Source organism: Musa acuminata, chromosome BXJ3-8 (assembly GCF_036884655.1).
Source record: "Musa acuminata AAA Group cultivar baxijiao chromosome BXJ3-8, Cavendish_Baxijiao_AAA, whole genome shotgun sequence".
Classification (NCBI taxonomy): Eukaryota; Viridiplantae; Streptophyta; class Magnoliopsida; order Zingiberales; family Musaceae; genus Musa; species Musa acuminata.
Genome location: NC_088356.1, coordinates 1,662,649 through 1,675,000, shown reverse-complemented (window position 1 = coordinate 1,675,000; position 12,352 = coordinate 1,662,649). Strand labels below are relative to the sequence as shown.

General features: G+C 44.3%; 2 protein-coding genes across 3 annotated transcripts; one reads left to right on the top strand and one right to left on the bottom strand.

Annotated features, from left to right (window-relative positions):
* Positions 1-1,255: 1,255 nt before the first annotated feature.
* Positions 1,256-5,290, top strand: LOC135585688 (type I inositol polyphosphate 5-phosphatase 8-like). Of its 2 annotated transcripts, none has more exons than XM_065164082.1 (11): positions 1,256-1,366; positions 1,804-1,857; positions 1,946-2,021; positions 2,161-2,238; positions 2,357-2,450; positions 2,579-2,689; positions 3,144-3,507; positions 3,585-3,790; positions 3,870-3,978; positions 4,059-4,207; positions 4,688-5,290. In XM_065164082.1, exons 2-11 carry the CDS (start codon positions 1,828-1,830, stop codon positions 4,959-4,961), a joined length of 1,491 nt encoding a protein of 496 aa, XP_065020154.1. In that variant the 5' UTR covers positions 1,256-1,366; positions 1,804-1,827; the 3' UTR covers positions 4,962-5,290. The 2 variants fall into 2 exon arrangements, with proteins under 2 accessions (XP_065020154.1, XP_065020155.1); XM_065164083.1 differs by having other exon boundaries at positions 1,265-1,361.
* Positions 5,291-5,487: 197 nt separating this feature from the next.
* LOC135645572 (uncharacterized) lies at positions 5,488-12,065 on the bottom strand. Its single transcript, XM_065164081.1, has 9 exons — positions 11,910-12,065; positions 10,078-11,705; positions 9,546-9,772; positions 9,125-9,457; positions 7,812-8,058; positions 7,192-7,320; positions 6,903-7,118; positions 6,662-6,785; positions 5,488-5,983 (listed from the first exon to the last, which is right to left on the bottom strand). The coding sequence occupies exons 2-9, from the start codon at positions 11,635-11,637 to the stop codon at positions 5,745-5,747; spliced, it is 3,075 nt and encodes a 1,024-aa protein (XP_065020153.1). The 5' UTR covers positions 11,638-11,705; positions 11,910-12,065; the 3' UTR covers positions 5,488-5,744.
* Positions 12,066-12,352: the final 287 nt, after the last annotated feature.

Sequence of the window (12,352 nt, the reverse complement as noted above, 5' to 3'; positions counted from 1 at the left end):
AGTATTTTGGCTTTCATGGCGCACGTACTGTGAAGGCAACTACGAAAGATGAAGGTGGCGAGAAGACGAGCGAAGACGACGACCTCCTGCTGAATTCGTTTCAGATTCTTCAAGACATGAATGAGGAGGACTTCCGGTACTTCACTCAGAATCCCGATGCGTATTTTCGCTTATGTGCCTCACGTCGACCACCAAAATAAGAAGAAGAAGAAGAAGATAGACGCAGGAAGAAGAAGATTCGTGTGTGAATATACTGGTGTGATGTATCTTAGATGTATGTTCCCCATCTCGTGACTTGAAGATTCGTGTGTGAATATACTGGTGATGAATACAACATCAAATCATGCCAAAAATGAAAATACAAATACCCCACCAAAATCCCAAGTCTCATCATTGATTATATTTTAGGAGCAACCGAGGGTGTACATGAGAGTGTCAAGATCATGCATCCCGGTTTTGTCCACCTAAGCTACATAATTGATGTATTTATTCTACGCAACAAAGAGTAGCACAGGATGATGACATATTGATCAAAGGCTCCCCTCCTTTATCATTGACTGCATCACATGATCATAGACAGAGGCTCTAAATCACCAAAATAATTGGATTTCTTTGTTCACGACATGTTTGGGGATCATGAAGGAGACGTGATTCTTTACACGATGTCAAAGACAGCAAGAGGCCATGCCTTCAAGCTCCTCATTTTGGCCTGAGGAAGTGGAAGGATCCATAGGAAATGCCCACTCATTTATTCGAGTTAGGTTGATGTGGATTGGTGCAAGTCACACAAGTGTTGATGAATCTATTCCCTCGTCAACTTTAGCTTTCTTTTCCTTGTGGCTCTTCTAATTCAATTCACGTTCCAAAATATTTTTCTCTTTAATCATGATTTCAATCCAATCCGTCAATTTTTCTCTACAGGGAGTAAATCATATGATGAAATTTCAAACTCTCAACATGAAATATTTTCGGTATAAGAAAATATATAATAATAATTTAAATATTTAATCTAAGGATAAATAAAATCAGATAATTAATTAATACAGCTAAATTCGATGCAGACATTAAAAATGGCAGATATTTCCCCATTTTGTAGAGGGTATTAAGGTCAATTAGGGTGTAGATCGTGAATATAATAAAACAAGCTCTACAAAGCAAAAGGAAGCCGTGCGATCTAACCCACCTTCGCCTACAAAGCGTAGAGGGTCGACCTTCGCCTCTTATTCCCGAGAGCTCTCTCTCTCTCTCTCTCTCTCTCTCTCTCTCTCTCTCTCTCTCTCTCTCTCTCTCTCTCTCTTCCGCGCTTGAAGGCGATCAGCTGTGCCATTGCCATCTCTTCCTTCAGCCTTTTGTTTCATTCGGTAAGGTATGCTGCTTTTGGATCTCTGTTTGTGATCTATAACCCCTGTTTTGTGTTAGCATCTGCTTCTTTCTTCTGAGAAATGTGAGTTGAGAAGATGAATCGGGGAGCGATCTAATCGGGCAATGTTGTGCTGAATGCATCGGTCTAAGAATCCTGTAGTCTGTAGTTTGCCATGGAATTAAGCCGTTCAGTTATCAGGGAATCATGATTTGTTCTTCGTCTTCTTCTTCGGTGTCATTTAGACACAATGGGCCACTTATTGATGTTATCGTGAAGTGACAGTAGTTGCAAGGTCAAAACCTTTGTCCTCTTTCTCCGGTTTCCTTACCGATGTGTTTGCTTCGACAATGGCTTCGACAACCTTTTCTCTTCTCTGTTCCCTGTTCGACGCGCGTCATGCTAGGTAAAAGATCCCAACTTTCTTGCTTCTCTCCTTCCAGGTCTGCATCTTTCTCGTCGGAGCGATGAGAGCAGAGCACACTCGGATGCCCAAGGTGGGATTTTTCTCCCAGAATTGAACTCCTTTCGCAGTGTAGTTTTCCTTATCTGCTATCAAAAACTTATTACGGAGCTTGTTCGCAGTCTTCTTCTTGGACAAAGACCGTGGTCTGGAAATGGTTCCAGTTGAAGAACGCAGAGTCCTCCTCTGACCGCAACAGTAAGCCCAGTCCTCCCACTGCCACTTCCTGTCCCTCGATCTCTTCGCTTTTGTCTTTCTTCCTCGCTTTATGATTGAAAGCTTGCTTCTTTCTCTCCCCCGCCCCCGTCCCGTTTTTTTCTTTTTGGATAAAAAGCAGATAAACTTGGAGAGCAACAAAGGAGGAAGAGCTGTTCGGACAAGGACAGCAGCGTGCTCGGAATAAGGGACTTGTCAGGTACTTTGCTACCGCCTCCTTCGTTGCCCTCTCTTAAACGTACTCAGCGCATTTAGTTGACGATGATGACACAACATGAAAAGCTTCGTTCTTTTCCTCTGTTTCTGTGAGTAAATAGGTGGGTGGGTGGTGGAGCGCTCCGGCAATCTCGAACCTCCCCCTTCGCAAGACAAGTCACTAGCCGGCTCTTCTCTGCCCACCGAGAACCTCCGGTAGCGAGCATTAATCCATCCCATGGAGAATATTTTGGAGTTGATACCACCTCATTTTTCTTACTCAGCAGTGCACTAATCGTCCTCTATAATTGTTGCGCATATGCTGCTGATGATGGTGGGAGAAGGGTGTTCGTGGGGACATGGAACGTGGGAGGGCGACCACCCCACGGTGGGCTCAACCTAAGAGATTGGCTCATGAGCACGCCGTCTTCCCCTGCAGACATCTATGTCCTCGGGTACTGCATCGAACCTATCACATAAAAGATCACTTTCTGCCAATTATCATGATGACTCCCTCTCTCCCTCTGCTTCTCCTTTCCCTGAAAGATTAAACATTTAGCAACTTAATCTACTTCTTTCGGCTGTTCTGGAATTGGAGTTTGCTGTGACTCGTTGTGAAGAACATGATGACATGAATGGAGCCAAGTCACACGCACTGAGAAGGATGATGTGAAGGAGCAAGAAGAGTCCTTTCCACTCCTTCCCTGGAAGCAGTGAGAGGACAAGAAGGTGCAGGGAATCAACGAGGTCTGGCACTCGCAGTAAAGGCGGATGGGAGCGAGAGTTGTTGACTTAGTGTACACTACCATTCCTGTGCAAGTGTCTGACCCATCAGCAGGAGACATCCTCACCATTCGACTGCTCTGCAGCAAATTACTCCATCTAAATGTGTCTGGCCTTGTGCCGCAGGTTTCAGGAGATCGTCCCCTTGAACGCCGGGAATGTGCTGGGCCCCGAGGACAAGGGCCCCGCGGATAGGTGGCTCTCCCTCATTGGTCAGACGCTGGACTCCCACCACAGGGCCGCCCCTGGCGTTCCCAGTCGTTGCACCAACGCCGCGGAGAAGCGGAGGGTCAGCTTCCCAGACCTCTCGTCCGTTGAGCTTGGGCTGGAGGAGGCCGAAGACGGCTGCGAGGAGTACCACCTCGTGGCAAGCAAGCAGATGGTGGGGATCTTCCTCTGTGTTTGGGTGCGAACCAGGCTGGTGCAGTGCATCACCAGCCTCGAGGTCTCCTGCGTCGGCAGGGGCATCATGGGCTGCATGGGAAACAAGGTTCGTAGGATCAGCTCAGTTACTGTTCTTGCTATTTTTGCGCGCCATGGAAACATGGATGATGTGATCGGCCGCAGGGATCGACCTCCGTCAGCATGACACTTCACCGGACCACGTTCTGCTTCGTTTGCACGCATCTGGCTTCCGGGGAGAGAGATGAAGACGAGGGCCGAAGGAACTCCGATGTGATGGAGATCATGAAGAGGACGAGGTTCCCACAAGCACGCAGGAGGATTCCAGGAGCAGCATCACCTCGTTGTCCACGGACAATACTGGAGCATGAGTAAGCCTTAATAAAAGGAAGCTTTGGTCGTGCGTATATGATAGTATCTAATCCTTCATCAATGTGTTTATCTTTGCAGTAGGATCATATGGCTTGGAGATCTTAATTATCGACTGGCTTCCGCCGGCAACGACACAAACGAACTGTTAAAGAAGCAAGACTGGCAAGGCTTATTAGAGAAGGACCAGGTGAGTCGAAGACACGCAGCACGATCCAGTTTAAGGCTACCATCACTGATCGATTAGGTTATTTGTATGAATGGCTGCAGCTTCGTATACAACACAAAGCAGGGGTAGTGTTTGCTGGGTGGGAGGAAGGGAGGATATGTTTCCCTCCGACTTACAAATACATTTCTAATTCCGACATTTATGATATGAATTGGGCAAATTCAAGAGACAAAAGACGCACCCCAGCTTGGTAAATGCCTCCTCTAATTCTCTCCTTTCATCTTGTTTTAAGCTTCCTACTATATTGATAGATAGATGTCAGAGTCGTGTCATGTGACTGACTGACTCTCCAATTGGACAGGCGGCTGAGGTTGTTTGACTTTGACCTGCCCAATTTGCATGGCATGTTGGGATTAAGAATCAAAGTCTGTCATAGCTTTAATCTATGGCTACTACTGCCGCACATTGGCCGACCTCCTTTATTCTAGTCCAAGCACCCACGTTCGTGCAACCTAAGCCTTGCTTAGGCTCTTTGACATTTTTGCCCCTTCTTCCCTTGTGTTATAGCAGATCTGCCGACACCATGGAGTTAACCATGGTCTATGTTTTGATCGCTGACATTGGTTGATCAAGGACTAAGATTTGCATGTTCAAATCTTATTCTATGCTACGTTTTTATTATCATATGTATGCATATATCTGATGCTGTGCATGGGATGTGCTGCGACAGGTGCGACCGTATACTATGGCGAGGGAAGGGGATGAAGCAAATGTGGTACGTGAGAGGAGAGTCGCGGTTCTCCGACCACCGGCCGGTAAGCTCCCTCTTCGCTGTACAGTTGGACGACGGACACCACGGTGTGGCAGCCGACCAGCACAGAACAGCGGGAGCAGATTCAAGAGGCAGCAGCTCGCCGTGCTCATCATCATGGGGGAAGGTGCAGGCCGAGGAGATGTTCCTCGTAGGGAGAACACACAGCTGCTTGGAAGCCAGCAGATTCTGAAACCTTTTGAGGGAACCCATTGTTTAATCCCGGAGCTCAGATCCTAATTTGCCATCCAAAGAATAGGTAGAAGCACGAGGGAGAAGAAGAGGCCAACTGTGTTCACAAAAGGTCTCATTGATTCAATTCACCGAACACCTGGTAGGCGCGTGCAGAGAGGAGAGGCCAAAGGCGGCCTTCGCACGTCTAACCACGTGCTCGAGACCGGGGAGAAGGCAACCTTGTCAACTGACGGAATCTAATAATTGTGGCCGCCGCATCGAGGAGAAACGGTGCCATGCTTTTGACATTAAGATAGAGAATAAAAAGTGCGATGATTTAGAAGCCAACAGGAATTTGCATACCGCGGCAAACCTAACGGATGGCAGCTTTTGAGCTCCCTCTTTCTGTCATCATCATCCTCTGCTCTCCTTCTGCTACCAGTTTTGGGCGCTGTGCAATAGCGTGCAAGAAAAGTAGGGAACAAAGAGGAACGCCTGCTCGGTTCGATGTTGTCGACGAAAAGAAAATACTGTACATACGTCAATTGATCGAACATGTGAAGCTCGCATGGTCTTCACGGTATGAATGTGGTGGTGGACTGTCACCAACATGTTATACACTGGAAATACTACAAGTGAAAAATCACCGCTTGCTGCCATTTGCAAATGACAACAGAGGCACCAAAACAATTAATGATGAACTGGTTCATGAGCTTAAACACCTTGCCTGAAACATGTTACAGAGTTCAGGCAACAACTCATTCCATCTTATTCCTTTAGAATCGGAAACAGAAGAAGAGTTTTAATGAGGATGACTGATCGGACCAGGCTGCATTGCTTTCTGTACAAGCTCAGTCTGCTCCTGGACGTGAACCGAGTAGAAACCGGTAGCTGTTGCGGCAGAAGGTGCCCTTCCAACATATTTGATATCTTCAAAAGTCCCCCGACCTAGCATCCTCATCGTGGTATATAGGCGAGGAGTGATGTAACCGTATGCACCCATGTTCATCGGCTCTTCCTGACACCAGACGATCTCTGCATCTGCAGAAACACATATGACGAGATTGAAGTTAGCCACAAAGATCATCAGCAAATTAATACAAAAAGAAATGTAATGCAGAAGCTGAGGAGTGATGCAAAATAGTGTACCAGCAAAAGTTGTAAGTAAACACACAACATGTGCAGGGTAGGAAGCAGAAAGCAACATGTAGATGCAGCAGCTCTACATACGCATAAGGGACAAGTTGTAATTTAAAAGACACCATGGGATGATAAGAAGTTTGGCCTTTAATCCTAAAATTTTGTTATTCATGCCGCTGCAAAGCTTTAGTTGAACTTTTACTGAGCTTTGTGGGCAAACTTGTCAAGTCAGAGCTGAAACTGATGCTGAACAACATGACTTGCAACAAGCATGAAAGGGCAGCTAAGAACACAAGATTCAGCCAAGATTCTTCCCTAGCTAATCTGATCGCCAGCAGCCCAAATTCATCCTGATACAATTGAATAGGATGAATCCCCAGCAATGGCAGGGAAGCCCAATGCGATATGCTATAAAATGAGTCAAAATCCAGTAACATTCCTGGCCCAGCTGACAGTTATGTATATGACAATAAACAAATTTAACAAAACACTTGAAAGGAAGTTCCACTGAAGATGGGAACTAAAAGCAGTTAGCATAAAGAAAATGCATCTGTGGTGATCAAACAGAGGAGCCCATACTTGGATATCGCTTAAGCTCTCTTTGAATTAGGTCATAAGGGAATGGGCAGAGCTGTTCGACTCTACAAATTGCAACATCCTTACGGTCCAACTTCTTACGTTCTTCGTGAAGTTCATAATAGACCTGCAAAGATCATATTTCAACAGAAATGAACTAGTTGGATCATTTAAAATGGTGAAAAAAAAAAACAAGCAAGCTCAAATGTTCTAGAGAAGAAAGATGTGAAATCATATAACTTGCCTTTCCAGAGCACAAGATGAGACGATTAATACCCTCCTCAACTTCTTTGTGATTATTCTGGTCCTTTACAAGGCGCTTGAAGCGTGTTCCTTGCATATCAAATCCTGGATGGCCCTCCAGATCATCAAACTCGGATAGATTTGATTTGCAGTCCTTGTGACGAAGCAGGTTCTTGGGAGACATTACAATCAGAGGTTTCCGGAACTCCCTATGGATCTAGATGGAAAATTAAACAATGACTTCAGCTTAATTCCACGACAAAAATATAAAGTATATTTCAGAACACTACCTGACGTCGCAGAACATGGAAATAATTAGCAGGAGTTGTCACATTGACAATTTGCCAATTACATTCCTGGATTTGTTTCCGTAGAGTTGGTTCCATCTCAGGAATTACATACGGGTTATCGTCGCTCATCTGTTTAACACAGTAAAACATCAATTTTCAGATAAACACTATAACTATAATACTTCAAGAAGCTTAAAAAAGTGTAAGAAATTATAACATTAATTGGTAATAATATTCTTATATAGCTCAAATGAAATTGATGCAATGAAACTACATCATTGAAACCATTAATCACCTTCTCAAGCCATAGAAAATAACGGCCAAAGAAAATGTAGAGCTCTACAAGTCAAGATAGACATCCAATTGCAACCAAATACACAACAGTATCTCTTATGATGTACCTGAACTTTAATTACAATATCAGTGAGAAAAGCAATGAACTAGTGGATGAACAATGACCTTGGGAAAGGGGGAAAGAAAAATAAACATCTACACATAACAAAACCAGCGCGATACAAGCATGGAGATCAAATGCAAATATAGAAGCCGATCTGCTTAACGATAAAAATGACAGATGACTTAAATGTGATAAACAGCACATGATAGTTATAATAAATTACCTGGAGGAAACGCTCCAGTCGTGCACTTGAATGTTCTGGGCCTTGACCATCATAACCATGGGGAAGTAGAAGAACAAGCCCAGTTTGGCGAAGCCACTTGGATTCTCCGCTGCTCAAAAACTGATCAAACATTACCTGAGCACCATTCGAGAAGTCACCAAACTGAGCTTCCCAAAGTACCAATGAATTAGGATTTTCCATTGAGTATCCTGATTCAAATCCAAGGACAGCAAACTCTGAAAGCGAACTGCAATTTGAATGGAGTGTAAAAAGATCATACTCATTACAACATAACACAAATGGTGGAGGTTAATTCATGTATACAGTAACTCAAATGCATACCATGCCAGTTCTTGGACAACTCTGAATTGGTCCTACTTTTAAGACAACAACCTTAAGTTATCCCAACAAAAGCATGTAAGCAAACAAAGATGAAATACATATGTAAAGTTTTTCAAGACACTATCTTCAAAGAAAAATAGATGCCAAAATAGGAAAAAATTCCACTGTTATCATGTGTTTTTGATAAATAGGACAAATGAAAGGCCCTTGAGAACCTACAATGCTTTGAGTACCAACAGAAGCAGTAATAGGTATTCATCCTTTTGTGTTTTCGCAAGTCAGCTCCATTTCCAGGAACAAGCAATTAACACACCTCAGTGAAACTATTGCTTGAAAAAAATATACATTTCCAAGATAATCCAATTCTTTGGAAACCAACGGTGACACTTTCTAGGTGTAGAAAAGCATGCAAGTAAATGGTAAGGAAAAGAAAAGGTAGTCAATGATTAGGAAAATCAATGGCATCCCACAATAAAGAATGAATATAATCAATAGCATCCACGGAGATTTAATTTTAATTGGCACGAAGAACAAAGTCATACCAGATCCAACCATCAGATGGTCACTAAAGGCTTTACCAGCATTTGTGAAAAATTTATACATCTGAACCATTTAGCAAAAGAATTGGTCAATCTATACGGTAAACAATTAATTGAGTGATCAATCCACCTTTAAAGAGCAAACAAACTGGATAGAAATAGCACAGATGAAAATGATAATGTTTACATGGTATTGATATAGATATGTGTACTAAAACTCCACTGATACAACATTTATGTTAAGAAGTCCAGACAAGCAAGAGCATTATACAGAACCAAATCATAACAACTCAATTATATGGCATTTATTGATCACGAATTATTTGACTTCCAAGAACATAAATCATATAATTAGGTGAGATTTATAAGTTATCTGTGTCCATTAGTATATGAACCTACATACTAAACAAGCAGAAAACTCATAGTACAGACCTGTTGCTGACGGTGAACATCTCCTCATCCTGGTTCATCAGAACATGATCCAGAGGGCAGTACTTCTCTCCCGTTTGTTGGTCATGAATAACTGAATGGCGATGACTAAATGTACCTCTTTCGACATCTTGGCCACTCAACCTAACATGGTTTCCTTCTATGATAAGAGTAGCAAAAGCTAGCGCCTCTCCCATTGCCCAGTCAATGCCTTCCCCAGTTTCAATCATCTGACCACGTTGCTCGAAGATCTTTTTCACTGCTCTATGAGGCTTGAAATTTTCAGGAAGAGATGTAATGGCTTGTCCAACGCGCTTTAAAATCTCAGGTCTAACTCTGCAGAATGATTCAGAAGTTTACATTATGCATGACAAGAAGACAACAGATTACAGGAAATTTAAAATCAACGAACAAGCAACTGTACCCAGTGTTTCGAATACGTGATATCTGTTCTGGAGATTTAAATCCTGTCCAAAATGCTGAAAGCCAGTCCCTCCTTTTTGGAACATAGTCTTTGCTATTAATGAACTCCTCGTTCAGAATGGAAGTGACTTTGCTGCGGATCCTATCAATCTCTTCTTTAGAGATCTCTCCTGACTCTAAAAGCTTGCTTTGGTAAATTTCAAGTGCACTTGGATGATTCCGAATGACCTGCACGGTAGAAGAAATAATTATTTGCTAATTTGGTCGAAAAATCTTTTTAAAAACCTAAAAAGAGTAGAAATAGCATGTGCATGCAAACAAATAGAACTCGGAGTCACTGTTCTCATGACTTCACAGCTTAGCTATTTATGATTCATTACCATGCAAACAAAAAAAAGTTTAGCCATGCAAATAATGAGTGCAAGATAAAGGAAACTGCAAAGTTGCGTTAATGGAAAATAAACAATGTGTTAGAGAATATTAACAAATGCAAGCCAGTGTGCCAGAAACTGTTACACTGAAGAATTATTCACCTGATACATCTTTGGTTGTGTGAAAGAGGGTTCATCTATCTCATTGTGGCCAAATCGTCTGTAACAAACAACATCAACCACCACATCAGAATGGAATGTCAGTCGCCACTCTGCTGCAAGCTCACAAACATGTACAACTGCTTCCATATCATCTCCATTGACATGAAAGATTGGTGCATTCAATGCTTTAGCAACGTCTGTACAGTATTGAGAAGACCTTCCTGACCTAGGATCAGTGGTGAAAGCGACCTGGTTGTTAATCACTATGTGAATTGTTCCACCAGTAGTGTAGTTGGGAAGAGCACTGAGATGTAGAGTCTCATAAACCACACCCTGCCCCGCAAAGCTTCCATCTCCATGGATCAATACACCCATATTTTTCATCCTCTTGGTATCATTGGAGTGGTATTGTTTTGCTCTTGTCTTCCCAATCACAACAGGATCAACAGCCTCCAAATGACTTGGATTGGCAACTAAAGACAAGTGAATCCTTTTCCCACCCCTGGTCGGCCTATCATATGAAGTACCCAAATGGTATTTCACATCACCAGTTCCTGTATACAACCCAACTTCTCCATCCACAGGCTTTGTGCCACCACTAAATTCACTAAAAATCTGGCGCAACGGTTTCCTGACAACATTACCCAAGACATTCAACCTTCCTCTATGAGGCATTCCAATAACAATGCTCTCCACCCCTAGGTCAGCCGCTCTATCGAACATCTCCTTCATTCCTGGAATCAGGGTTTCTCCACCTTCGAGGCCAAACCTCTTTGCAGCTGTCCACTTGGTAGCTAAGAAATTCTCAAACTCAGTGCTCCAAATGAGCCTGTCAAGAATGACTTCACGACGATCCCGACTGTATTCCCTTGGTTTCACCGTCTCAATCTTGTCCCTTATCCAATTGCACTTATCCCTATCAGGGATGTGCATGTACTCATACCCCACATTCCCACAATATGCCTGCTCCAGTCTGTTCAATATCTCGCGGAGGGTCTGCACAGGGCGGTTCTCCGACAAGAAGCCGGCCATCCTCCACACACCGAGGAAGAATTCCCTATCCAAGTCTGCGTCCGTGAATCCATAGAGGCCCAAATCCAAATCCTCCGGAATCTCCCGCTCCTCTAGACCCAAAGGATCCAACTTGGCCTTCATGTGGCCGTTGACCTGGTAGGCCCTGACAAGCAGCAGCAATCTCATGCTCTCCTGGATGGTCTGGCCGGAGATTCCTGGCGAGGTGGCAGCCTGTCCAACAAAGTTCCTAAAGAAGTTGTCCCAGGATTCATCGACGCTGTTGGGGTCGGCTTCCCAGGCCCTCTGCAGCTCCTCCAAGTAGACACTGCTGGTGCCGTCGAGGAAGCTGTCGGACAGACGGGAGAGGGGCACGGGGCGGGGGATCGGCGCGGCTGACTCGGCCTTGCGTCTGAGGGCAGTGGAGTGGAAGGTCCGGGCCGGCGGATGGGGCAGGGCGCGCACTCTGGCGGTGTGATGCGGCGCTTGAGCCAGGTTTCTCCTAATTGCCGATGTGGCCACACCTGACACGGCCCTAAGCCACGCCATGGCGATGGATCTCGACTAAGAGGAGTCCACCGTGAGTAAAAACTTCAGCTTTCTTGCAGAACACCTGCCTGTCTCAGAGAACAAAGAGATCAAGACTAAAACATACACACCTCAACCTGAAAATACAATGAGAATTCATGGAATAAACATATAGAAAAAGAAGAAATGCTACCAACCTGCAAGAGATCTTGGAAAAAATAATATTCTAACGAATCAAAGCGAGAAAAAAGAAGGAACGATCGAGAATTGGATGAGAAAGGATGAGACGGTACCTGACGAAAAGGGGTAGGGGAAGGCGAGACCCCGGGCGAAGGTTCGTCTTCGGAGGGCGGAAGGCCCGGCACCAACTTTGCGTCGTACGCTGCTCATCGAGCACGGGAGCTTCTCTTATTCCGCTGGGTCTCTAAACTACACCCCTTTTTCGATACATGTACTCTCTCCCCATCATCTCATAATGTCGCCTTTGAGTGAACAAATTGGGCGTCCGAGGGAATAAAGGGGGGTGTCAGTATCAGAAGGTGGAATACGCACCTTATTAAGCGACTTGTACGCGTGAAACGGTGACGCCATCTACCAAGCGCCGGTCCTCTATACAAGTGTACAGGACCGGAGTTGTTGAGCCTTCTTCCCTGTCTCGGGCGCCACAGGATCGAGGTTTCGGCACGATTCATTCGTTTTAGACCGTAGATAAATAGGAGCCCCACCTGACCAACGG

What these genes read in the sequence shown, in the direction of transcription:
- LOC135585688 (XM_065164082.1), top strand. Translation starts at nt 1,828, where the DNA reads ATGAGAGCAGAGCACACTCGGATGCCCAAG. An exon ending in AGCACACTCGGATGCCCAAG is followed by an intron (nt 1,858 to 1,945) that starts GTGGGATTTTTC and finishes GCTTGTTCGCAG; the next exon opens with TCTTCTTCTTGGACAAAGAC. An exon ending in CGGAATAAGGGACTTGTCAG is followed by an intron (nt 2,239 to 2,356) that starts GTACTTTGCTAC and finishes GTGAGTAAATAG; the next exon opens with GTGGGTGGGTGGTGGAGCGC.
- LOC135645572 (XM_065164081.1), bottom strand. Translation starts at nt 11,637, where the DNA reads ATGGCGTGGCTTAGGGCCGTGTCAGGTGTGGCCACATCGGCAATTAGG. An exon ending in TCACGTATTCGAAACACTGG is followed by an intron (nt 9,458 to 9,545) that starts GTACAGTTGCTT and finishes ATCATTCTGCAG; the next exon opens with AGTTAGACCTGAGATTTTAA. An exon ending in TCCATGTTCTGCGACGTCAG is followed by an intron (nt 7,119 to 7,191) that starts GTAGTGTTCTGA and finishes TTTTCCATCTAG; the next exon opens with ATCCATAGGGAGTTCCGGAA.